This window comes from Eleutherodactylus coqui, chromosome 4 (genome assembly GCF_035609145.1).
Source record: "Eleutherodactylus coqui strain aEleCoq1 chromosome 4, aEleCoq1.hap1, whole genome shotgun sequence".
Lineage (NCBI taxonomy): Eukaryota > Metazoa > Chordata > Amphibia > Anura > Eleutherodactylidae > Eleutherodactylus > Eleutherodactylus coqui.
In genome coordinates, this window is record NC_089840.1 from 277,698,329 (window position 1) to 277,725,267 (window position 26,939).

The 26,939-nt window shown below is 49.0% G+C and overlaps 1 protein-coding gene across 1 annotated transcript in view; it reads left to right on the forward strand.

Annotated features, from left to right (window-relative positions):
• LOC136626719 (zinc finger protein 208-like) overlaps positions 1-26,939 on the forward strand; it is a 214,852-nt gene that overhangs the window by 102,285 nt on the left and 85,628 nt on the right. Inside the window, exons 11-14 of the mRNA XM_066601725.1 lie at positions 1,752-1,860; positions 6,865-6,985; positions 9,963-10,152; positions 17,578-17,594. Coding sequence (XP_066457822.1) covers positions 1,752-1,860; positions 6,865-6,985; positions 9,963-10,152; positions 17,578-17,594 — 437 coding nt within the window. The remainder of the gene's footprint in view (positions 1-1,751; positions 1,861-6,864; positions 6,986-9,962; positions 10,153-17,577; positions 17,595-26,939) is intronic.

The window sequence follows — 26,939 nt, forward strand, 5'->3', positions numbered from 1 at the left end:
GCGCGATTACCAGCGGGGAGCTGCGGCACCCCAGCTGGTAACCGCTGCAAAGGTGAGCGGCATCGGCACACCGGGGGCCACATAGCACGAGGCAGCGGGCCGGATTTGGCCTGCGGGCCTTGTGTTTGACACATATGGGGTAGAGGATAGGAAAGGCCATGATACCTTGTCAAAAGCCTTTTTCGTATCCAGCCTAAGCAGGAGCATCCGAGGGGCATTTTTGCATTTAGCCTCAATGGTGGCTGCAATGGCGGTTCGGATGTTTTTAGTGAATTGTCTTTGGGTTGAGAAGCCAATATTGGTCAGGAGTATATTTCGGAGGCTATTGGCCGGAAGTTTTGCTAAACATTTATAATCACAATTTAGTAATAAAATTGGGCGATATCATTGTACCAAGGTAGGGTCTTAAATAGGCTTCGGTATGAGGACAGTTCTAGAGTCAAGGTTTATGTCTACCTGAAAATTATGGTCATAAACGTCTTGTTAATGTAGATATTAAAGGGGTTGTCCGCCGCCCAAACTGATTTTTTTCCCCATTAATGCCCTGTAGAGTAGAAGCATCACACACTACAGCTTTACACATAAAAGCGATATTTTGCTCACCTTTTTATTCCTTTTCTTCCCCTTATAAAGCTAGCCTGAAGGATTTTTCAAAGATGGCGCCGCTGGGTAGTTCCCATGATGCACTGCTGCCTCTCTCTCCCCAGCGTGCGCGCTCCCGATGACACCGGTCACATGACTGGAGGACCGGTGTCATAATGGAGCTGGCCGGCTCCATTCAAAGCAATGAGAGGCAGGGAGAGCAGTGCGATCTCCTGCTACTGCTGTGACAGCTGTAGCAGGAAATTCCTTCATCTCCCCGGCATGTCAAGTCTTCACTGGACACTGTCACATCATTGTCACATCATTGTCCCAGTGTCCAGTAATGAGGGGACTTGCTGGGGAGATGAAGGAATCTCTTGCTACAGCTGTCACGGCAGTAGCAGGAGATCGTGATCTCTAGCAGCACTTTCAATAGCAGAGGATTGCGATCCTCTGCTATTGAAAGTGAAAGTAGCACCAAACATGCCCTACACACACACACATGCCCCCCCCCTCACAGTGCCCCCTCCAGACTGCCCCACACACAGTCCCCCCCTCCACAGTGTCCCCCTCGAGTGCCCCCCCACTGCCCCCCCTTCACAGTGTCCACACACAATGCACCCCCAAAGTGCCCACACACAGTGCACCCCTCCACAATGCCATCTCTTCAGCAGTGTCCATTGTTGAGGTGGAGTTCTCCAACCACCCTGACTAGACATAGTGGCGATGATGTCTCCAGAGGGAAGCTTTTGCTTAAAGGGGTTTCTGAGTGTAGTCCTTAGTTAAGACATGTCAATATAATAAGCACATGGCTTTGGTTTTTGAGATGGATTACTGGGGCATCCCCACTTACCCGACCCCTACAGAAACCACAGTGAAAATATGTCCAAGCTGATTGGCAGTATGGTGTCTCTGAAAAGAATCAGATCCCTCCACACAGAGAAACATAGGAAACTGATGGCATAAAAATCACACGTGGTCCATCCAGTCGACCCTTATATTATTTCTCATTTAGGATAGATATCTGCTTAATTGATTTATTGTTGATTTTCCAACCACGGCTGCTGGAAGTTTGTTCCAAGCATCTACTACTCTTTCAGTAGAGTCCAATTTTCTGACATTGCTTCTGATTTCTCCCATCTAATGTCAGATTGTTCCCCTTGTTCTAGAGTTTAGCCTCCTTCCTCCTGAACCTTGTTTATACATTGGATACATCTTAGGGAAGAAGGATCTAGATGAGGATGTGATGTTGGCTTTCCAGGCTGAAACTGTACCTGAGTGAGCAGTAGACCCCATACTTGGTATTTTGACAAAATGAAGAAGTAGTTGGTTTGGCTAGTAAAGGGATTGGCTCAAAAAGTGGGCAGATCCAGACAGCATGACATCAAAGTTTTATGGGACATTTTGGCTGCTGTGATTGAGGCATTAAGGGAATGTTTATCCATTTTGCTAAAGTCAATGAGGAGATCAGACTTTTGTTGAAAAGTAAAGACCAATGAAATAAAGATCTATGAAGTCGTGATGGGGTGGAGGTGGGGGCTCTTTTGTAGTTTTGTTCAGTGTCTGCTGATTTTTCATTTGAGCATCCTGTTATCCGTGGTCACAATTGATTCATTTTTTAGGAGAAAAAGTGCACCGTTGGTGTCGGGATGAGCCAAAAAGGGCTGAAAGCCACTTGGAGAGTGGTGGAATATGCAGATGACATCACTGTCTTTGTGGCCCCAAGATCTCACAAAACTCCTCAGCATCAAATGGCCAGAAGAATTGCCAGGCAGATCACCTACCAGGTCCCATCACCTGCCCCTATGTGCTTTATTTCAGTCCATTAACCCCCTTTTTTTTACCTATTTATGCAAAAAAACAAACTCCTCACAGGATTTAGGTCCAGAAGTCTGGCCAGGGTCTTCCAGTTTACTCAACAGGGTTCCTGATACATTCAGTGAGGCTCCCTATACACATGCTGTCACAGCTCTGATTGAAAGAGCTTTTTGACACAAATATAGTGTAGTCATTGATATATAAAAATGTACATACTGCTTCATGGTTAAAAAAAAAAATCTGTTGATTTCTATGTTGTTCACATTGTGTTAAACATTTTGTCACCTTTATCGTATGGGTTGTGATGATTGCGGTGACACCATTTATATATCTGAGAGGAACACTTTTATGAATTACAATTTTTATGGAAAAATGGTTTTCCATATATTTTTTAATGTGCAGTTTTTTAAAATATATTTTAAATGGGTTTTCCAGGAAAATACTATAGATGGATACCATCCTCACAATAGGCCATCTGGGGTCTACTACTCCAGATGCCAGACAATCAGCAAATCAGGTGCCCGCTGTCAGGGGTCGTAGCGCAAGTACTTGGCTCAGACACCTGAATAGTTACCGAAACTTGTAACTGCAAGTGCTGCTCCAATTGATTTTAACGAGAGCTGCACCTGCAGTTAAAAGCGATATCCACTACACATAATGGAGTAGCAGCTTCAACTTTGACCCCATGTATTGCAGCAGTGACAGTGGGCGCCTTATTAGCTGGAATCCCAAGCAGCAGACCCCAGCCGATCAACTATTGATGACGGGGCCGGCTCAAGGTTTGTTTAAGCCCTCGAGTAATAGAGTCTCCGTGCGTCCTTATACAGTGTGTCATGACACGTGTGGCAGCAAATCAGCAACGCTGCATGCAGTCACCATATAATGGTAAATAACAGCTATATACAGGTGCTTTCCAGACCATATAAATGATTATACTACCGTTATATCCAGTGATAACAGGTGCCGTCCTCTTTGACTGGAGTCGCTCAGATTCCCTTTTCTTCTGTATCCGACCCAGACTACAATGACAACTTCTCCCAGCAAGAATGTGTCTCTGAAGAATTTGACGCACAGACATCTTTTGCTCCTCGCTTTTCCAACACCCTTCCTACATTATCTACACCTTTTCACAATCCCCCCTTACATAGTACCCAAGATAGTAATAATGCAACCTGTGATACTCCACACTGTATTACTGTTCCCATTTTTGTGCCACACAGTATTACTGTTCCTATTTTGTAGGCTCCACCCAGTAAGTGCTGAGTGTAGCAACACTAACACAGTAAAAGTGCCCCCACTTCGCAATAATGCCTCCTTTATGTCCCCATTCAGTAATAATACCCCCTTTTGGATATGAATACAGCAAGAAAAAACAGTAGCAAGAATTTACTTCACAGGGGTGTCTCCTGCCAAGAACACCCCTGATCCAGAAAGGCAGTTTAATCCCTTATAGGGATTACAGTGTCCAGATGGAATCCAGCATAGAATCCAATGATGCAGCAGAAAGATTGTATCCTCTATTATTATCAACAGCAACGCGTTTTAGTCCCTTGGGGGCCTTTTTCAAGCATATAAAACAAATTTACAAAGAGATTATATATAGTATGAGAACTTACAGATCCCTACTTCCTTGTTTTGCAGCAGAGAGGCATCATTTGGTGACGCAGTCTACCTGTTGCGTGTCACATGACCCTCGGCGTAGTCAGTGGAACGCAAACAAGAACAAGCGTTCCAATGTAACAGAGTAACAGTATTCCTTCCGCATTTCATCCAACACTAAAAATAAATACATATAAATCATTAGCAGCATTTGAAGGATTTTGAAAACTCCATTAACCTGAAAGACGAGGAGGGGAGGAAAGAAAGGGGGGGGGGGGGGGGGGGCTTGAGAAGGCGGGACATGTATGACACAGTCTGTTAAATGGTCCAATAAAGACTTTCAATGTACATTTATAAAAACATTAAAAACAAACATTTCATTAATATATATATATAGTAAAATCTTCATCAAAGTTCAAATGTCAAATGACCAGATGTTAGGGATTTAATGTGGATCCGCTGTGTCACCAGTGGATGGAACAGACCGGCAGGGCAGGCAGCCGACTCTGGAAACCTGGATGCTCACCACTGGAGGCATGGCCTGCTTCCATTCCTATTCTGGAAGCAGAAGATGGAAAGTCCCTGCCTATCAGCAGCAGAGAATTCACCCTGACAAGGGAAGCCCTGCGTGTAAACCTAGGCACTGATTAACCCTGTCAAGACTGGTCACTAGGAAGTTGGATAACACCACACCGTTTGCAGAACCAAGGAGTGAGCAAGTTCAGGACCAAGCTGAAAGTACTGAGCAAACTGAAGACCAAGCACCAACTGCAGACACAGGAACAACAGGAGCAGCTGCGACACGTGTATACATCAGTGGACTCTACAATACAATAACACTGCAGCAGGGGTTGTCAGGTCTGAGGCCTCTATATAGTCGAAGAGATGACAAAGAATCTGCAGCTGGGTGGAAGAGGCAGAACCAAAAGGCAATTACAGATTCCGAGAACGACGCCCACGTCTGCCAGACCTAACACCAGGATTACTACTTGCTAAAAGGGGTTATGGTAAATTATTATTTTATCAGAACTTTTGATAAAGGTGGAAGAAATAATAAATAAGGGGAGCAGTTTCTTGGAGTTACAACTGTAGACGACTCTACTTGCGTCCTCCAATCTTTCCGCTCAGGGAGCACCATCCATCCATTCTTGTTGATCATTTCTCCTGGTGTTTCCATGAGAACATAACTCCCATCTTGTAATAGATCAGGTTTGATACAGGAGGCGAGTCTTAAAATTCATTCTCCTCCTGGTGGAACTTCTACATGCCTGTAACTAGAGGACAAAGTGTTACACAGCTCTCTAATGTCAGCGGGTATACTCTCCTGCTCCACAGGGGTGGTCCACACCTTTACAAGGAACTTCTGGAAAGCATAGTAGACTGCAGAACAATTAAATAATAATAATAATAATGTAAGGACTGGCGGTTCGCGGGTCCGTCGTGCCCGCACTGCCGGTCCTGTCACACGTGCGGCTGCTGTGCGGCGCAGGGGGGCTCCGGTCCTCGTCGCCTCCCCTGGCCGCCGGGCTCCGCCTCGCCGCCAGGTTGCCAGGGACGCGGTGGGTGTTGCCCCGCGTCGCGTCCTAGGTATCTTGGCAACCAAACATGTGTCTCCTGTCCTGCCTCCTGCAGGGCTGGGGGCGTGTTCCCCAGTGCTGCTGGGTGCACTCAGCTGCTGTCAGGCTCCCTGCCCCAATCAGCTGCTGGGGCGGGAGCTCTGACCACATTTAAACCTGCTGGTGTCTGCAGACCAGTGCCAGTGCTAGTTTTGGATTTCCTGCTACACCAGCGTACCTTGTATTTCTGACTCCTGATATTGACCCTCTGCCTTTTGACCTGACATTGCTTTTGCCTGACCCTCTTGTACCGCGTACCCTCTCGTTGCTGACCCGGATTGTCTGACTCTCCTTGCTGTTGTTTGTTCCAGTGTCTGTCTGTTTGTTAGTCCCAGTGTTTCCCCTTCCTTAGTGAGTGTAGGGACCGTCGCCCAGTTGTCGCCCTGGAGCTTAGCCCAGGGGGGCAAGTAGGAAGGGACAGGGGTTGCGGTTATTTTCAGGGACCTCCAGTTTCTCGGACCCCGAGTCCTGACAGTAACACTGGCCGAACGGAAGTCGGATCCCTACATCCGATCAGCAACCTTGAACCCCACTATGGAGGCTGTGGCGGCTTTAGCCAACCAGGTACAGGTTCTGACGGACTTGGTCCAGGACCAGACTGCTCACCTGCAGCATCAGGAGCAGCGAGGGGCTTCTAATATAATGCAGCTCCCTGCCACTCCTGGCACGGTTTCTGAACCCCGAGCAACACCTCCTGACTTCTTTTTCGGGGAGAGAAGTCAGTTTTTTGTGTTCAGAGAAGGCTGCAAGCTTTATTTTGACCTCCGACCCCACACCTCTGGCACAGAATACCAGAAAGTGGGTTTCGTGATAACTCGCCTGAGGGGACAACCCCAAAATTGGGCCTTCTCCTTATCAGCTGACTCCACCACCCGACAGTCACTAGACGCCTTTTTTTCTGCTTTGGGCCAGCTGTATGATGAACCTGACCGTGCTGCCCTTGCAGTCTCTAAACTCCTGGCCTTGCGACAGGGGCTGAAGGTGGCTGAGGACTATTGTTCACAATTTCGTCAACACTGCACGGAGTCTGGGTGGAATGACGCGGCCTTGAAGGATCTGTTTTTGGCCGGTCTGTCGGAGGGCCTCAAGGACCTCTTGGTGGCGCACCCGGAGCCTAGAACTTTGGAGCAAGCCATGTCTCTGGCCATACGGGCTGACCGACGCTTGAGGGCCAGACGCTCGACTCGGACCAGCCCTGTCCGTATGTCTACATCTTCGGTGGTTCCGACCTTAAGCTCTTCCTCCACAGAACTCATGGAGCTGGGAACCATGACCCCAAAGCAATGTCGGGAATATCATCTCAGGATGAACCTCTGTCTCTACTGTGGGGAGCCGGGTCATCGCATTGTGACCTGCAAGAAAAAGCCGCGGTCAGGAAAACTTCCGCTCCTAGGCAGTTGTCGGGAGGACTGTCTAGGAGCTAAGGTACTCCCTGTAAGGTCTAAAATGTTGCTGCCCTGCACCTTAGAATTCCGGTCTTTCTACCGTGCTGGGCAAGCGTTTCTTGATTCTGGAGCTGCTGCTAATTTTGTTAATTTCGATTTTGTTGCTAAACTGTCTGAGTATTTTTTCCGTGTAGACCCCCCTATCCTGGTCTCTGGTGTCGACTCTACTCCCTTGCAGGCTGGTCTTGTAAATCTGGTTACCCCGGAGTTACAGTTCACTATTGGTGCCTTACATACGGAGTCCTGTACATTTTTGGTTATGAAGAACCTGTCTGTGGATGTTGTGCTGGGGCTACCCTGGCTAAGGGAGCACAACCCTGTAATTAACTGGGACACGTTGGAACTGGTCAAGTGGGGTTCTTGCTGTGACAGCCACGTGCGCCCAGTGGGGGTGGGTGTCTCCACCTGCGAGGGAGTTGAACTACCTGACTACCTCTCCGAGTTTGCGGATGTCTTTTCTAAACAGCTATCAGAAGCCTTACTCTCCCATAGAGAATGGGATTGTAAGATAGAGTTAATTCCGGGGGCCAAACTTCCTAAAGGTCGCATCTATAATGTTACAATTCCGGAGAGGGAGTCTATGAAGGAGTATATCCAGGATAGTTTGTCCTGGGGGCACATCCAGCCCTCTGAGTCTCCAGTAAGGGCTGGTTTCTTCTTTGTGGAGAAAAAGGATGGGGGTCTCAGACCCTGTATTGATTACAGGGAGCTAAACAAAATCACTGTCAGGAACCAGTACGCCCTTCTGCTCATCCCTGACCTCCTCAACCAGGTCACCGATGCCCAGTGGTTCTCTAAACTCGACCTAAGGGGAGCTTACAACCTCATTCGTATTCAGGAGGGGGATGAGTGGAAGACAGCATTCAATACGCCCCTCGGTCACTTTGAGTACCTGGTCATGCCTTTTGGGTTGTGTAACGCCCCTGCTATATTTCAAGGGTTCATTAACTCAGTTTTTCAGGACATCATGTGGGTGTTCGTCATAGTGTATCTAGATGATATTCTGATCTTTTCCTCCGACTGGGAGACACACCAGGTATATGTTCAAACGGTCCTGACTCGACTCACGGCTAACCAGCTGTTTGCTAAGCTTGAAAAATGTGTTTTTGGGGTGCAGAAGATAACCCTTTTAGGGTATATCATTACTCCATGGGATATCCAGATGGATCCGGGGAAGGTGAAAGCCATCACAGAGTGGGCCCAACCAGTCACTCTAAAGGCCCTCCAGCGCTTCTTGGGCTTCGCTAATTATTACCGGAAGTTCATTAAGAACTTTTCTGTGGTGGCTAAACCCTTAACGGATCTCACCAGGAAAGGGGCAGAGGTCAGTACCTGGTCTCTAGATGCGCTGGCGGCCTTTGCTACCCTGAAAGCTGCCTTTTCCTCCGCACCTGTTCTTGTCCAACCAGACCTGTCATGCCCGTTTGTGGTGGAGGTGGATGCCTCTGAGTTTGGAGTAGGGGCGGTACTTTCTCAGGGGCCGTCTACACTCACAAATCTTAGACCGTGCGCTTACTTTTCTAGAAAATTTTCCCCTTCTGAACAAAATGATGATATAGGCAATCGTGAGTTACTTGCTATAAAATGGGCGATCGAGGAGTGGAGGCATTTTTTGGAGGGAGCACGCCATCAGATCATGGTACTCACAGACCATAAGAACCTTATATATTTAGATTCTGCTAAAAGGTTGAATGCTCGACAAGCTCGTTGGGCTCTTTTCTTTTCTCGTTTTAATTTTCTGGTTACTTACCGACCTGGTTCAAAGAATTTTAAGGCAGATGCCCTATCTAGGAGTTTTGGTATTCCGGAACCTCCCGAGTCGGAGCCTGAGACTATCCTTTCCCCTGGGGTGGTTCTCGCAGCTGTCTCCTCTGACCTCTCGCCGCTAATTCAGGCTGCGCAGCAATCAGCTCCTAAAGCACTTCCAGAAGGCAAACTCTTTGTTCCCTTACCATTAAGGTTGAAGGTGCTAGAAGAGACGCATGCCTCGGTCCTTGCGGGGCACCCCGGTATCCGGGGAACTCAGGAATTACTTTCCAGAACTTATTGGTGGCCTCATATGAGTAGGGACATTCGGGCGTTTGTCACTGCTTGTCCAGTGTGCGCCAGGGGGAAGAGTGTCAGAGGACATCCTGAGGGGCCTCTTCTTCCCTTGCCCATTCCGTCCAGGCCCTGGACACACCTGTCCATGGACTTCATCACAGATTTGCCGCCGTCACAGGGGAATACGGTCATTTGGGTCATTGTAGATCGGTTCTCCAAAATGGCACATTTCGTTCCTCTAAGCAAGTTACCAAACGCCAAACTGTTATCTGACATGTTTATTAAGGAGGTGGTGCGGTTGCATGGGGTTCCTGAGGACGTGGTCTCAGATAGAGGTGTACAGTTTGTTGCTTGCTTCTGGCGAGCTTTCTGCAGGAAATTGAATATTGGTTTGTCCTTTTCGTCTGCTTTTCATCCCGAGTCGAATGGGCAAACTGAGAGGATGAATCAAGAATTAATCCAATACCTGCGACTGTTCGTTTCTGACAATCAACATCTGTGGGTTAACTTCCTACCTCTCGCCGAGTTTGCCATTAACAACCATGTAAATTCGTCTTCTCATGTGTCACTGTTCTTTTGTAATTATGGTTTCCATCCTCGATTTTCTTTTTCTCCCTCAGTTACTGACACGCCGTCTGTGGACTCTGCCATTAATGAACTGTGCACAGTTTGGGCCCAGGTTCGTAAGAACCTTCAGGGTTCCCAGGATAAACTTCTTGGTCAAGCTAATAAAAGACGCACGATCTCTGCACCATTTGTGGTTGGGGAGCAGGTATTACTGGCCTCAAAAAATTTGAGACTCAAGGTCCCATCCCTAAAGCTGGCTCCCCGCTTTGTTGGTCCGTTCACCATCTCCCAGGTGATCAATCCTGTTGCGTACAGACTCTCTCTTCAGCAGTCGTGGAAGATTCGTGACGTCTTCCACAAGGGGCTGCTGAAGAAATATGTAACCCCAGTTCTGCCCGCCCAGAGCCCGCCCTCTCCTACTCTTGTACAGGGGGAACTGGAGTATGAGGTAGAGCGTTTGATTGATGCTCGGCGCGTGAGAGGTATTTTGCAATATCTTGTACATTGGAAGGGTTTTGGCCCTGAGGACCGTACATGGATTTCTGCCCGGGACGTACATGCACCCCCATTTGTTCGACGGTTCCACAGAGCCTATCCCCTCAAGCCTGCTCCGGGCCGTGGGGGTCCAGTGTCCCCCCGTAGAAGGGGGGGGTACTGTAAGGACTGGCGGTTCGCGGGTCCGTCGTGCCCGCACCGCCGGTCCTGTCACACGTGCGGCTGCTGTGCGGCGCAGGGGGGCTCCGGTCCTCGTCACCTCCCCTGGCCACCGGGCTCCACCTCGCTGCCGGGTTGCCAGGGACACGGTGGGTGTTGTCCCGCGTTGCGTCCTAGGTATCTTGGCAACCAAACATGTGTCTCCTGTCCTGCCTCCTGCAGGGCTGGGGGCGGGTTCCCCAGTGCTGCTGGGTGCACTCAGCTGCTGTCAGGCTCCCCGCCCCAATCAGCTGCTGGGGCGGGAGCTCTGACAACATTTAAACCTGCTGGTGTCTGCAGACCAGTGCCAGTGTTAGTTTTGAATTTCCTGCTACACCAGCGTACCTTGTATTTCTGACTCCTGATATTGACCCTCTGCTTTTTGACCTGACGTTGCTTTTGCCCGACCCTCTTGTACCGCGTACCCTCTCGTTGCTGACCCGGATTGTCTGACTCTCCTTGCTGTTGTTTGTTCCAGTGTCTGTCTGTTAGTCCCAGTGTTTCCCCTTCCTTAGTGAGGGTAGGGACCGTCGCCCAGTTGTCGCCCTGGGGCTTAGCCCAGGGGGGCAAGTAGGATGGGACAGGGGTTGCGGGTATTTTCAGGGACCTCCAGTTTACCGGCCCCCGAGTCCTGACAAATAATCTTTATTTGTATAGCGCCAACTTATTCCGCAGCGCTTTCAGGCATGGATAAATGCAAAACAATACAACAATTACAATGTGAGATACATTGGGTTAGACACAAATGGGTTAGGGGTTGTACAGGAGGTGCAAGGGGTGGGAAACACAGGCAATAGGAAATTACATGTACAGATCATTTATTAGAAAGCAAACAGGGTAGGGCACCATAGGAAGGGGCAAGGGACTAGGTCAGGAGATTTGGTATGCTTCCCTGAAGAGGTGCGTTTTTAAGGCACGTCTGAAATTTTGTGCATCTGGAATTGTCCGGATGCCTTGGGGTAGAGCATTCCAGAGGATGGGTGCAGCTCTGGTGAAGTCCTGTAGGCGAGCATGTGAGGTTCGTATTACAGGGGTGTTTAGTCTGAGTGTGTTAGCCGATCGCAGTGAGCGGGCTGGGTGGTGTACTGAGAGTAGGGAGGCGATGTATAGTGGTGCAGCGCCATGCAGAGCTTTGTGAGTGAGGTAGAGGAGTTTAAATTTAGTTCTGCAGTGGATTGGCAGCCAATGCAGCGACTGGCATAATGCAGAGGCGTCTTAATAACGACTGGATAGAAAAATGAGCCTAGCTGCTGCATTTAGTATGGATTGGAGTGGAGCGAGTCCAGTGCGGGGGAGGCCGATGAGTAGAGAGTTGCAGTAGTCAAGCTGGGATGGATGAGGGCAACCACGAGCGTCTTTAGCGTGTCCGTGGTTAGAAACAGACGTATTTTAGCAATATTTCTGAGGTGCATGTGGCATGTTTGGGCCAGAGATTGGATGTGGGAGGTAATGGAGAGGTCAGAGTCCAGTGTGACCCCAAGGCATCGGGCATGCCGTCTGGGGGTTATGATGGTGCCAGACACTGGAATGGAGATGTTGAGGGGAGGTCGGTTAGAAGGCGGAAAGACAAGGAGGTCAGTTTTAGAGAGGTTTAGTTTGAGAAAAAGGGAGGACATAGTGTTAGAGACAGCGGACAGACAGTCTGTGGGATTTTGGAGGAATGGTCCAGAGATCTCACGAGAGGAGGTGTATAGTTGGGTGTCATCAGCATACAGATGGTATTGGAGGCCAAATTTGTGGATGGTTTGTCCAATTGGGGCAGTATAAATAGAGAAGAGAAGGGGACCAAGGACCGAGCCCTGGGGTACCCCAACAGCGAAAGAAAGTGGAGCAGAAATAGAACCAGCAAAGGAAACACTGAAGGAGCGGTCAGAGAGGTAGGAAGAGAACCAGGAGAGAGCAGTATTCTTTAGACCAATAGAGTGGAGCATAGTGAGAAGGAGATTATGGTCGACAGTGTAAAATGCAGCAGAGAGATCAAGGAGGATTCGTGGGTAGTAGTCACCTCTCGACTTTGCAGTCATCAGGTCATTTGTTACTTTTGTAAGGGCAGTTTTGATCGAGTGTAGAGAGCGGAAACCAGACTGGAGGGGGTCGAGGAGCGAGTTGTCAGAGAGAAAGCGAGTAAGGCGGGAGTAGTACCAAGTATCACCGGGGTTAGCAGAGTCCTCAGGGCAAACGGTTATGATCACTGATAAGGTACGGTTATGATCACTGATAAGCTTCTATCCACAGGATATGACACTGAGTTCAAACCCCACAATTTCACAATTAGCCCGGTAGACTGAAGAATGCTCCCTCAATACTTCTGATAGAAAGAACGATAAATAATGGTAACTTGGGACCCTGTGTCAAACAGAGCGGGGGTGGGGGAGGGGTACGGTGTTTATTTACAGTGATTTTAACAAGAGACCTAGAGCTGACAAAATTGTCCCTGGGCTTTGGCCGACCTGTTCTTTTCTTAAATCTCCGGTTCCGTACAGAAAATACACTACTATGCATTGCTTTGTCCCCATCCTCCTGACAGTTTCCACCAGGAGACAGGAGGGGGAGCTTTAGGTTGTTTTGGTTCTGAAGGCCCATTTTGATCACTTTTATTTGAACTAGCAGGAGAGTCTTCCTTGCGAAAACCTGTCACTGGTTTGGGCGCACAAAACTGAATATCAGCCTCGTGTTTCTTCACCAACCTTGTTAACTTATGCAAAAAAACTTTGAAAACTGGAGGCAGAGGAGGATGAGGTAGTGATCCTCTCACTAACCGATTAGTCCTCACAGCATCCACAGCTGAATGAGGCACGAGACGTGATAGAAGAACCTGGAACCGATTAATGATAACGGACATTTTCCCTTCTTTCTGATGAGTCCTCCTAATATCAGCAACCAGCTGTTCAAGATCACAATGTGGCTCCAAATGGTCAGACAATCCTTGTATGTAGTCCTTTGCACTTACTCCTTCGGGAGCGTCTCTGTACAAGTAAATTAACTTTGCAGCCGGAGTCTGCAGGCTCTCACTAATACGCCGTCTCTTACCCTCCTCGGTGCAGGACCATTCTCTCAAGCACCACAGTGCGCGTTCTTTCCAGATCTCAAAGCTTTTTTCTCCTCGTGGTACCAGTACCAGGGCATACTCTTAGCTTCTTGTAATGTGTGACCTGCAAACCCTGAGTAACATTTCAGTCCACTTGGTTAACACCTTCCTGCTATAGGACATACAGTTACACCCTGCGGGGTCGGGTATGTAGGAAGAGAGATCACAGGGCTATCCCTCTTCATACAGCCTGGGTATCAGCTGTTTATTATAGCCGACACCCTGCGGCAATCAGATCAACAGCATGTAAAAACAGCAAAAGCCGAGGGAGGTAACAGTCCAACCGCACACGCCTGACCAGACGCCGGACTCCAGGCATTAATGCATAAACGAATCCAAACACAGATACACGGCCGCACGGGGGAATCAATCTTCTTACGAATAGCTTTCCATAAAAGGGAATCAAATCTTTATTGCAGTCCAATCAAACATGTGACATATCTGAGGTCTATATCAGGCATATACCACACATAGAGACGTGTCCACATTAAATACTGACCATCCCACAAATACAGACACACCCACCAAGAATTACAATTAAAATCCCATCTCAGGTGTAACTCCGGGGTCCACTGTGTGTTGTTGCACCCTATTGGGAATATCGTATGCCGGCACCATCTGTAAAAACGTCATAGACTTGAACATTACACGCTCGGCTCCGCTCCTCCATCTCTCACACACACTCGGCTCCGCTCCTCCATCTCTCACACACACTCGGCTCCGCTCCTCCATCTCACGCACACTCGGCTCCGCTCCTCCGTCTCACACACACTCGGCTCCGCTCCTCCGTCTCACACACGCTCGGCTCCGCTCCTCCGTCTCACACACGCTCGGCTCCACTCCTCCGTCTCACACACGCTCGGCTCCGCTCCTCCGTCTCACACACGCTCGGCTCCGCTCCTCCGTCTCACGCACGCTCGGCTCCGCTCCTCCGTCTCACGCACGCTCGGCTCCGCTCCTCCGTCTCACACACGCTCGGCTCCGCTCCTCCGTCTCACACACGCTCGGCTCCGTTCCTCCGTCTCACACACGCTCGGCTCCGCTCCTCCATCTCTCACACACCCTCGGCTCCACTCCTCCTTCTCACACACAGTCGGCTCCACTCCTCCATCTCACACACACTCAGCTCCACTCCTCCATCTCACACACACTCGGCTCCGCTCCTCCATCTCACACACACTCGGCTCCGCTCCTCCGTCTCACACACGCTCGGCTCCACTCCTCCATCTCACACACACTCGGCTCCGCTCCTCCGTCTCACACACTCGGCTCCGCTTCTCCATCTCACATACTCAGCTCTGCTCCTCCCTCTCACACACGCTCGGCTCTGCTCCATCCACTCTCTGAATACATCCAGGGTCCACTGTGTGTTGTTGCACCCTATTGGGAATATCGTATGCCGGCACAGTCTGTAAAAACGTCATAGACTTGAACATTACACGCTCGGCTCTGCTCCTCCATCTCTCACACACACTCGGCTCCGCTCCTCCATCTCACGCACACTCGGCTCCGCTCCTCCGTCTCACACACGCTCGGCTCCGCTCCTCCGTCTCACACACGCTCGGCTCCGTTCCTCCGTCTCACACACGCTCGGCTCCGCTCCTCCATCTCTCACACACCCTCGGCTCCACTCCTCCTTCTCACACACAGTCGGCTCCACTCCTCCATCTCACACACACTCAGCTCCACTCCTCCATCTCACACACACTCGGCTCCGCTCCTCCATCTCACACACACTCGGCTCCGCTCCTCCGTCTCACACACGCTCGGCTCCACTCCTCCATCTCACACACACTCGGCTCCGCTCCTCCGTCTCACACACTCGGCTCCGCTTCTCCATCTCACATACTCAGCTCTGCTCCTCCCTCTCACACACGCTCGGCTCTGCTCCATCCACTCTCTGAATACATCCAGGGTCCACTGTGTGTTGTTGCACCCTATTGGGAATATCGTATGCCGGCACAGTCTGTAAAAACGTCATAGACTTGAACATTACACGCTCGGCTCTGCTCCTCCATCTCTCACACACACTCGGCTCCGCTCCTCCATCTCACGCACACTCGGCTCCGCTCCTCCGTCTCACACACACTCGGCTCCGCTCCTCCATCTCACACACACTCGGCTCCACTCCTCCATCTCACACACACTCGGCTCAGCTCCTCCGTCTCACACACGCTCGGCTCCGCTCCTCCATCTCACACACGCTCGGCTCCACTCCTCCATCTCACACACACTCGGCTCCGCTCCTCCATCTCACACACGCTCAACTCTGCTCCTCCCTCTCACACACGCTCGGCTCAGCTCCTCCGTCTCACACGCGCTCGGCTCCGCACCTCCGTCTCGCACACGCTCGGCTCCGCTCCTCCGTCTCACACACGCTCGGCTCCGCTCCTCCGTCTCACACACGCTCGGCTCCGCTCCTCCGTCTCACACACGCTCGGCTCCGCTCCTCCGTCTCACACACGCTCGGCTCCGCTCCTCCGTCTCACACACGCTCGGCTCCGCTCCTCCGTCTCACACACTCGGCTCCGCTTCTCCATCTCACATACTTAGCTCCGCTCCTCCGTCTCACACACACTCGGCTCCGCTCCTCCATCACACACACTCGGCTCCGCTTCTCCATCTCACATACTCAGCTCCGCTCCTCCGTCTCACACACGCTCGGCTCCGCTTCTCCATCTCACACACTCGGCTCCGCTTCTCCATCTCACACACTCGGCTCCGCTTCTCCATCTCACACACTCGGCTCCGCTCCTCCGTCTCGCACACGCTCGGCTCCGCTCCTCCGTCTCGCACACGCTCGGCTCCGCTCCTCCGTCTCGCACACGCTCGGCTCCGCTCCTCCATCTCGCACACGCTCGGCTCCGCTCCTTCGTCTCGGACACGCTCGGCTCCGCTCCTCCGTCTCTCACACACGCTCGGCTCCGCTCCTCCGTCTCGCACACGCTCGGCTCTGCTCCTCCGTCTCGCACACGCTCGGCTCTGCTCCTCCGTCTCGCACACGCTCGGCTCCGCTCCTCCGTCTCGCACACGCTCGGTTCCGCTCCTCCATCTCGCACACGCTCAGCTCTGCTCCTCCCTCTCACACGCTCGGCTCCGCTCCTCCGTCTCACACACACTCGGCTCCGCTCCTCCGTCTCACACACTCGGCTCCGCTTCTCCATCTCACATACTCAGCTCTGCTCCTCCCTCTCACACACGCTCGGCTCTGCTCCATCCACTCTCTGAATACATCCTCACACAGCAGAGTCCTGCATCCACTGAGCGGAGAGACCTGGTCATGTGACCCCTTGTCTCCTCCCACACACTGGTCACATGACGGTGAGATCATCACAGGTCCTGTAAGCACAGAACAACCACGTGGCTCCTGTCCGGCTGCAGGTGGAGGTATGTGGAGTCACAGCTTCCCCTTGTGGAGACCCCGGGGAGGTGCAGGAGATTAGCGGCCATGTAACGGTCCTCTGGGGAGTCTGGGATGTACAGAGGAGATGGTACAAGGCCTCTGCAGCGCCCCCTATTGGCAGGCCTGTACCATGACTGGGAATAGAAGCCTCCGGAAGGCAGAGAACATCTCCAGCTACAATCAGGATTATTCAGCCTCCACTACAAATTCACTTTCTACAATCCGTACAAAATCCCCCCAGAAGAATATAAATAAGTGACACAACTGATAGAACGAGCGCTTTCCCCCAAATCCCCACAAAATGCCCCTTTTTCTGCCTCCTGCGGCCCCAGAATCCCCCATGAGGTCTTTAGTCCTGGGAGCCCCTTCTGCTGAGCAGCTGCTGATGGACAGCAGCTTCTGCCGGCGCTCCGGAGGAGTCTTACCCCGTTCCTCGCGGCCGCCGGCTCACTGATGCTCTGGGGTTTGGGAGGTGCAGCCGCCGTCTCGTCGCTCCAGAATCTTCCGTCTTCTGAAACCAGTTGAAAATCCACCCCAAATTGTTGCCCCTCTGGTCTAATATGAGCCACATCACTTAGAGTTTAAGAAAGGAGCATTGCTACAAACACAACCCTTTGAAGTACGTCGGGGAAGGGGTACAGCGATGGGGTCCAATGTAACCCCCCATATGTAACGTATCTACGTTGCCTTTTGAAGAACAATTCATTTATGTCTGTTTTACAGACTTGCTGAAGTATGGGGTAAGTTTATTGATATGTTTTGTATAAGGCCTCCTTCCCACGGACGGATTTCCGCCGTGTAATTCGCGGCGGAAATCCGCTGCGTTGCGCGCAGCTATTAGGTTCTATTGAACCTAATAGCTCAGGGCTCACGGTGCGGAATTCCGCACCGTGAAATCACCCTGCCTCACCCGCGGCATGCTCTATTTGCCGCAGGTGTACGCGCGGATGGCTTCCATTGCAGTCAATGGAAGCCGTCCGTTCACGCTATCTCCCACTGTAGCACAGCGGAAGATAGCGTGAAAACGCTTCCCCGCCTACCGCCGCCACGTCATATGGGAGCGAGGACACTGGATCCGCAGGTAAGTTTGGGGGTCTCTGGGGGGCGCCGTGACGCGCTCCGCCGTGGGCAGCCGGCCTAAGACAGGGTCCTCTATAGTCATTTGTTGATGATACTAATTCTGTGAGGAGAGGTTGACATTTAATATTGTTTATAAACAGGAATCGGTGAGATTTTTGGACACGCGAGTCATCAAGGTGTCGTCGCAACATTCTCTAGTTGGTATATATACCAATTATTGCGTTAATTTGGTGTTTATCTGGTGTTCACGCGGAAAATCTTATGAAGCCGTGGTTACTTTAGAGATACCGGGAAAAAAATATGTTCACCATTTTGCATAGTTCTCTGCGTTACCCAGGAAACACCACGTGGAGGTAACCATGCGACGTTTCCTTTATATAAAATGACATCAGGAAGTGAGAGAATTAGATTACGTACGTAAAATTTGGACGCCAATTCTTTTGCACTTCGAATTGAGTAATGGAGTTGGGACCCATTAGCTTTTCCTATTTATGACATAATCAATACTCATGCCAAATTTCAAGTTTCTATTACACCAAAAAATGAGAGAATTAGATTCCGTATGTAAAATTTGGACGCTACTTCATTTGCGCTAGAATTGAATAATCGAGTTCGGACCCATTAACTTTTCCTATGTATGACATAATAGTCAATGCCCGTGCTAAATTTCAGGTGAGAGAATTAGATTACGTACATAAAATTTGGACGCTAATTCTTTTGCGCATAGAATTGAATAGTCAAGTTGGGACCCATTAACTTTTCCTATTTATGACATAATCAATGCCCGTGCCAAATTTCACGTTTCTATGAGACCAGGAAGTGAGAAAATTACATTCCGTACGTAAAATTTGAACGCTAATTCTTTTGCGCATAGAATTGAATATTCGAGTTGGGACCCATTAGCTTTTCCTATTTATGACATATTTAATGCTCTTGCCAAATTTTACGTTTCTATGACATTGGGAAGTGAGAGATTTAGATAATGTACGTAAAATTTCGACGCTAATTCTTTTGCACTAGAATTAAATAATCAGGTTGGGACCCATTAACTTTTCCTATTTATGAAATAATCAATGCTCATGCCAAATTTCAAGTTTTTATGACATCGGGAAGTGAGAGAATTAGATTCCGTACGTAAAATTTGGACGCTAGTTCTTTTGCGCTAGATTAGAATAATCGAGTTGGGACCTATTTACTTTTCCTATTTTGACATAATGTATAATCGCTCCAAATTTTATGTTTCTACAACATCGGGAAGTTGGAGAATTAGGGGAGAGTCAGTCAGTGAATCAGTGAGGCTTTCGTCTTTATATATATATATATATATATATATATAGACTAGCTGATATACCCGACTTCGCCCGAGTTAATTTGGTACTGGTGTTTATCTGGTGTTCACATGGAAATTCTTATGAAGTCGTGGTTACTTTAGAGATACTGAGGAAAAAAATATGTTCACCATTTTGCATAGTTCTCTGTGTTACCCAGGAAACACCACGTGGAGGTAATGTGACATTTCCTTCATATAAAATAAAATTGGGAAGTGAGAGAATAAGATTACGTATGTAAAATTTAGACGCTAATTCTTTTGCGCTTAGAATTGAATAATCGAGTTGGGACACAATAACTTTTCCTTTTTATGACATAATCAATGCCCGTGCCAATTTTCAAGTTTCTATGACACCGGGAAGTGAGAGAATTAGATTCCGTATGTAAAATTTAGATGCTAATTCTATTGCGCTTAGAATTGAATAATTGAGTTGGGACCCATTAACTTTTCCTATTTATGACATAATCAATGCCCATGCCAATTTTCAAGTTTCTATGACACCGGGAAGTGAGAGAATTAGATTCTATACGTAAAATTTGGACGCTAATTCTTTTGCGCTTAGAATTGAATAATCTAGTTGGGACCCACTAACTTTTCCTATTTATGACATAATCAATGCTCGTGCCAAATTTCACGTTTCTATGACACCGGAAAGTGAGACAATTACATTCGGTACGTAAAATTTGGATGCTAGTTCTTTTGCGCTAGAATTGAATAATTGAGTTGGGACCTATAAGCTTTTCCTTTTTATGACATATTCAATGCTCGTGCCAAATTTTACGTTTCTATGACATTGGGAAGTGAGAGATTTAGATTATGTACGTAAAATTTCAACGCTAATTCTTTTGTGCTAGAATTAAATAATCGAATTGGGACCCATTAACTTTTCCTATTTATGACATAATCAATGCTCATGCCAAATTTCAAGTTTCTATGACATCGGGAAGTGAGAGAATTAGATTCCGCATGTAAAAATTGGATGCTTATTCTTTTGTGCTAGATTAGATTTAATTGAGTTGGGACCCATTTACTTCTCCTATTTTGGACATAGTCTATGCTCGCGCCAAATTTCATGTTTCTACGACATCAGGAAGTTGGAGAATTAGTGGCTAGTCAGTCAGTGGGTCAGTGAGCGCTTTCGTCTTTATATATATAGACTAGCTGATATACCCGACTTCGCCCGAGTTAATTTGGTACTGGTGTTTATCTGGTGTTCACACGGAAAATCTTATGAAGTCGTGGTTACTTTAGAGATACCGGGAAAAAAATATGTTCACCATTTTGCATAGTTCTCTGCGTTACCCAGTTACTCAATTTATGACATAATCAATGCCTGTGCCAAATTTCATGTTTCTATGACACCGGGAAGTGAGAGAATTAGATTGCGTACGTAAAATTTAGACGCCAATTCTTTTGCCCTTCGAATTGAATAATCGAGTTGGGACCCATTAGCTTTTCATATTTATGACACAATCAATGCCCGTGCCAAAATGTAAGTTTCTATGACATCGGGAAGTGAGAGAATTACATTCCGTACGTAAAATTTGGACGCTATTTATTTTGTGCTTAGAAGTGAATAATCGAGTTGGGACCCATTAGATTTTCCTATTTATGACATAATCAGTGCTCGTGCCAAATTTCACGTTTCTATGACAATGGGAAGTGAGAGAATTAGATTCCATACGTAAAATTTAGACGCTAATTCTTTTGTGCTTAGAATTGAATAATCGAGTTGGGACCCATTCATTTTTCCTATTTATGTCATATTTAATGCCCGTGCCAAATTTCAAGTTTCTATTACACCAAGAAGTGAGAGAATTAGATTCCGTACGTAAAATGTGGATGCTAATTCTTTTACGCTTAGAGTTGAATAATCGAGTTGGGACCCATAAACATTTCCTATCTATGACATTCAATGCTCGTGCCAAATTTTATGTTTCTATGACATTGGGAAGTGAGAGATTTAGATTATGTACGTAAAATTTCGACGCTTATTCTTTTGCACTAGAATTAAATAATTGAGTTGGGACCCATAAACCTTTCCTATTTATGGCATGATCAATGCTCATGCCAAATTTCATGTTTCTACGTCATCGGGAAGTGAGAGATTCCGTACGTAAAATTTGGACTCTAGTTCTTTGCGCTTAGTATTGAATAATCAAGTTAGGACCCATTAACTTTTCCTATTTATGACATAATCAATGCTCATGCCAAATTTTAAGTTTCTACGACATCAGGAAGTGAGAGAATTGGATTCCGTACGTAAAATTTGGACGCTAGTTCTTTTGCGCTAGATTTGAATAATCTAGTTGAGACCCATTTACTTTTCCTATTTTGGACATAATCTATGCTCGCACCAAATTTCATGTTTCTACGACATCGGGGAAGTTGGAGAATTAGTGGTGAGTCAGTCAATCAGTGAGTGAGTCAGTGAGGGCTTTCGTCTTTATATATATATGTATATACACACTTTTTAAGCCAATCTGGTCTGTATTGAGGAATAGCAAAACCATTACCTACTCTTCTTCACTCCCTTTCCTTACATCAGCTAGCTCCACCCTTTGTAATCTTGCTCTCTGTTAGAACAAAACATGCTTCAGTATGAGTGCTCCAACAGTACACATATCATAAATAACAAACGGGCCCTTCACACTCACACACACAAAAAGTCACAAAAATAACAAATTCACATTAATAATGATCAGAATCGACAATTATTACATTCTATGCAGCAATCACGAATGAAAGTTCATAAGTAGAGATGAGCGAACGTACTCGTCCGAGCTTGATGCTCGGGCGAATATTAGCGTGTTCGGGATGCTTGTTACTCGTAACGAGTACCACGCGATGTTCGGGTTACTTTCAGTTTCCTCTCTGAGACGTTAGCACGCTTTTCTGGCCAATTGAAAGATAGGGAAGGCATTACAACTTCCCCCTGTGATGTTCCAGCCCTATACCACCCCCTTGCTGTGAGTGGCTGGGGAGATCAGATGTCACCCGAGTATAAAAGTCGGCCCCTCCCGCGGCTCGCCTCAGATGCCTTGTGAGATAGCTGAGGGACAGTGCTGCTGGTGCCGGAGCTGCTGTAGGGAGAGCGTTAGGAGTTAGTTTAGGCTTCAAGAACCCCAACGGTCCTTCTTAGGGCCACATCTAACAGTGTGCAGTAGTGTGGAGGCTGCTGTTAGCAGTGTTGCACTTTTTTTTTTTTTTCCAAATCGGCCGTGCAGAGCATTGCGCCCTGCAGTTATACTACAGGGACAGAAGTGGTGGTTAGGCAGGGAGAGTGTTAGGAGTTAGTGTAGGCTTCAAGAACCCCAACGGTCCTTCTTAGGGCCACATCTAACAGTGTGCAGTAGTGTGGAGGCTGCAGTTAGCAGTGTTGCACTTTTTTTTTTTTCCCAAATCGGCCGTGCGGAGCATTGCGCTCTGCAGTAATACTACAGGGACAGAATTGTGTAGGCAGGGCCAGAAGACATTTATTATTGATTGAATATACGCAGTGGGCCTTTCCTTTAAAAAAAAAAGGGAAAAAATTCTATTTGGCCTGCAGGCTTGCGCCAATTTATTTCCTGCCTGGGAAATCACCGCTCTGCTATAGTTAATAACTCTGCAACACTGCAGTTCTGTGACACATTGTAGGGCCACAACACATTTATTATTGATTGAATATACGCAGTGGGCCTTTCCTTTAAAAAAAAGGGAAAAAATTCTATTTGGCCTGCAGGCTTGCGCCAATTTATTTCCTGCCTGGGAAATCACCGCTCTGCTGTAGTTAATAACTCTGCAACACTGCAGTTCTGTGACACATTGCAGGGCCACAACACATTTATTATTGATTGAATATACGCAGTGGGCCTTTCCTTTAAAAAAAAGGGGAAAAAATTCTATTTGGCCTGCAGGCTTGCGCCAATTTATTTCCTGCCTGGGAAATCACCGCTCTGCTGTAGTTAATAACTCTGCAACACTGCAGTTATGTGACACATTGCAGGGCCACAACACATTTATTATTGATTGAATATACGCAGTGGGCCTTTCCTTTAAAAAAAAGGGAAAAAATTCTATTTGGCCTGCCTCTGACAGTCCTCAGCGTTCTGGGTACGTGTGTGCTGGGTGGAGAACGTAAAAAAAATCATACGCAGCCAGCTAAGTTTAACAGCAGGCTTGCGCCAATTTATTTCCTGGCTGGGAAATCAAATCACTGGTAATACACCATGCTGAGGGGTAGGGGTAGGCCTCTAGGTCGTGGACGCGGAGGCCCAAGTCAGGGTGTGGGCACAGGCCGAGCCAGTGCAGTGGCCAGGGGCAGAGGCAGGGCCAGACTGAATAATCTACCAACTGGTTCCCAAAGCGCCCCCTCGCGCCATGCCACCCTGCAGAGGTCAAGGTGCTCTACGGTGTGGTAGTTTTTCACAGAGACGCCTGACGTCCGACGAACAGTGGTGTGCAACCTTTGTCGCGCCAAGATCAGCTGGGGAGGCACCACCACCAGCATGCGCAGGCATATGATGGCCAAGCACCCCACAAGGTGGGACGATGCCCGTTCACCGCATCCGGTTTGCACCACTGCCTCTCCCCCTGTGCACCAACCTGCCACTGAGATCCAACCCCCCTCTGAGGACACAGGCAGTACCGTTTCCTGGCCTGCACCCACACCTTCACCTCCGCTGTCCTCGGCCCCATCCAGCAATGTCTCTCAGCGTAGCGTCCAGACGTCGCTAGCGCCACGGTTTGAGCGCAAGCGCAATTACGATGCCACGCACCCGCACGCTCAAGCGTTAAACGTGCACATTGCAAAATTGATCAGCCTAGAGATGCTGCCGTATAGGCTTGTGGAAACGGAGGCTTTCAAAAGCATGATGGCGGCGGCGGCCCTGCGCTACTCGGTTCCCAGTCGCCACTACTTTTCCCGATGTGCCATCCCAGGCCTGCACGACCACATCTCCCGCAACATTGTACGCGCCCTCACCAACGCGGTTACTGCCAAGGTCCACTTAACAACAGACACGTGGACAAGCACAGGCGGGCAGGGCCACTATATCTCCCTGACGGCACATTGGGTGAATTTAGTGGAGGCTGGGACAGAGTCAGAGCCTGGGACCGCTCACGTCCTACCCACCCCCCGAATTGCGTGCCCCAGCTCGGTGGTGGTATCTGCGGGGGTGTATGCTTCCTCCACTAAACCACCCTCCTCCTCCTCCTACGCAACCTCTGTCTCGCAATCAAGATGTGTCAGCAGCAGCACGTCGCCAGCAGTCGGTGTCGCGCGGCGTGGCAGCACAGCGGTGGGCAAGCGTCAGCAGGCCGTGCTGAAACTACTCAGCTTAGGAGATAAGAGGCACACGGCCCACGAACTGCTGCAGGGTCTGACAGAGCAGACCGACCGCTGGCTTGCGCCGCTGAGCCTCCAACCGGGCATGGTCGTGTGTGACAACGGCCGTAACCTGGTGGCGGCTCTGCAGCTCGGCAGCCTCACGCACGTGCCATGCCTGGCCCATGTCTTTAATTTGGTGGTTCAGCGCTTTCTGAAAAGCTACCCCCACTTGTCATACCTGCTCGGAAAGGTGCGCCAGCTCTGCGCACATTTCCGCAAATCCCACACGCACGCTGCCACCCTGCGGACCCTGCAACATCGGTTTAATCTGCCAGTGCACCGACTGCTGTGCGACGTGCCCACACAGTGGAACTCTACGCTCCACATGTTGGCCAGACTCTATGAGCAGCGTAGAGCTATAGTGGAATACCAACTCCAACTTGCGCGGCGCAGTGGGAGTCAGCCTCCTCAATTATTTACAGAAGAGTGGGCCTGGTTGGCAGCCATCTGCCAGGTCCTTGGAAAATTTGAGGAGTCTACCCAGATGGTGAGCGGGGATGCTGCAATCATTAGCGTCACCATTCCTCTGCTATGCCTTTTGAGAAGTTCCCTGCAAAGCATAAAGGCAGACGCTTTGGAATCAGAAACGGAGGCCGGGGAAGACAGTATGTCGCTGGATAGTCAGAGCAACCTCATGTCTATATCTCAGCGCGTTGAGAAGGAGGGGGAGGAGCATGAGGAGGAGGGGGAAGAGACAGCTTGGCCCACTGCTGAGGGGACAGATGCTGCTTGCCTGTCATCCTTTCAGCGTGTATGGCCAGAGGAGGAGGAGGAGGATCCTGAAAGTGATCTTCCGAGTGAGGACAGCCATGTGTTGCGTACAGGTACCCTGGCACACATGGCTGACTTCATGTTAGGATGCCTTTCTCGTGACCCTTGTGTTACACGCATTCTGGCCACTACGGATTACTGGGTGTACACACTGTTCGATCCACGGTATAAGGAGAGCCTTTGCACTCTCATTCCCGAAGAGGAAAGGGATTCGAGAATGATGCTATACCACAGGGCGCTGGTGGACAAACTGATGGTAAACTTCCCATCCGACAGCGCTAGTGGCAGAAGGCGCAGTTCCGAGGGCCAGGTAGCAGGGGAGGCGCAGAGATCAGGCAGCATGTACAGCGCAGGCAGGGGAACATTCTCCAAGGCCTTTGCCAGCTTTATGGCTCCCCAGCAAGACTGTGTCACCGGTCCCCAGTCAAGGCTGAGTTGGCGAGAGCACTGTAAAAGGATGGTGAGGGAGTACGTAGCCGATTGCAGCACCGTCCTCGGTGACGCCTCTGCCCCCTACAACTACTGGGTGTTGAAGCTGGACACGTGGCCTGAACTCGCGCTGTATGCCCTGGAGGTGCTTGCTTGTCCTGCGGCTAGCGTCTTGTCAGAGAGTGTGTTTAGTGTGGCTGGGGGAATCATCACGGATAAGCGTACCCACCTGTCAACCGACAGTGCCGACAGGCTTACACTCATCAAGATGAACAAAGCCTGGATTTCCTCAGACTTCTCTTCTCCACCAGCGGACAGCAGCGATACCTAAGCAATACGTAGGCTGCACCCGCGGATGGAAGCATCGTTCTCTCTCACCATCCAAAACGGGGATATTTCTGCTTCATCAATCTGTGTATAATATTCCTCCTCCTCCTCCTGCTCCTCCTCCTGAAACCTCACGTAATCACGCCGAACGGGCAATTTTTCTTAGGGCCACAAGGCTCACTCATATAATTTTTCTAAACAATTTTTACACGTTTCAATGCTCTTAAAAGCGTTGAAACTTTAACTTGAACCAATTTTTCGTTCAACTGGGCTGCCTCAAGGCCTAGTTACCACTTAAGCCACATTAACCAAAGCGATTAATGGGTTTCACCTGCCATCTTGGTTGGGCATGGCCAATTTTTTCTGAGGTACATTAGTACTGTTGGTACACCAATTTTTTTGGGCCCTCACCTACAGTGTAATCATAGTAATTTCTATGTTCTTCGCCTGCACTCATGGTACAGAAAGGTGTGTGGGGTTGGCCTACACTTTAGCTACATAAATGTAACTGGGGCCTTGTCTATACTGCAGCTACTGAAATGTGAAAGAGACTGTTATCTCCCTAAACTGCTGCAACGGGAATGTTACTGGGGCCTGTCTTGAGTGCTACTATTACTGAAATGGAACTAAGACTGCGCTCCCCCTATACTGCTGCTAGTGATATGTTAGTGGGGCCTGTCCCTAATGCTACCGCTGAAATGTTAATAATTCTGGGCTCTGCCTATACCGCTGCTAATGGTATGTCACTGGGGTGTGGAAACAGAGGCTTCACAAAGA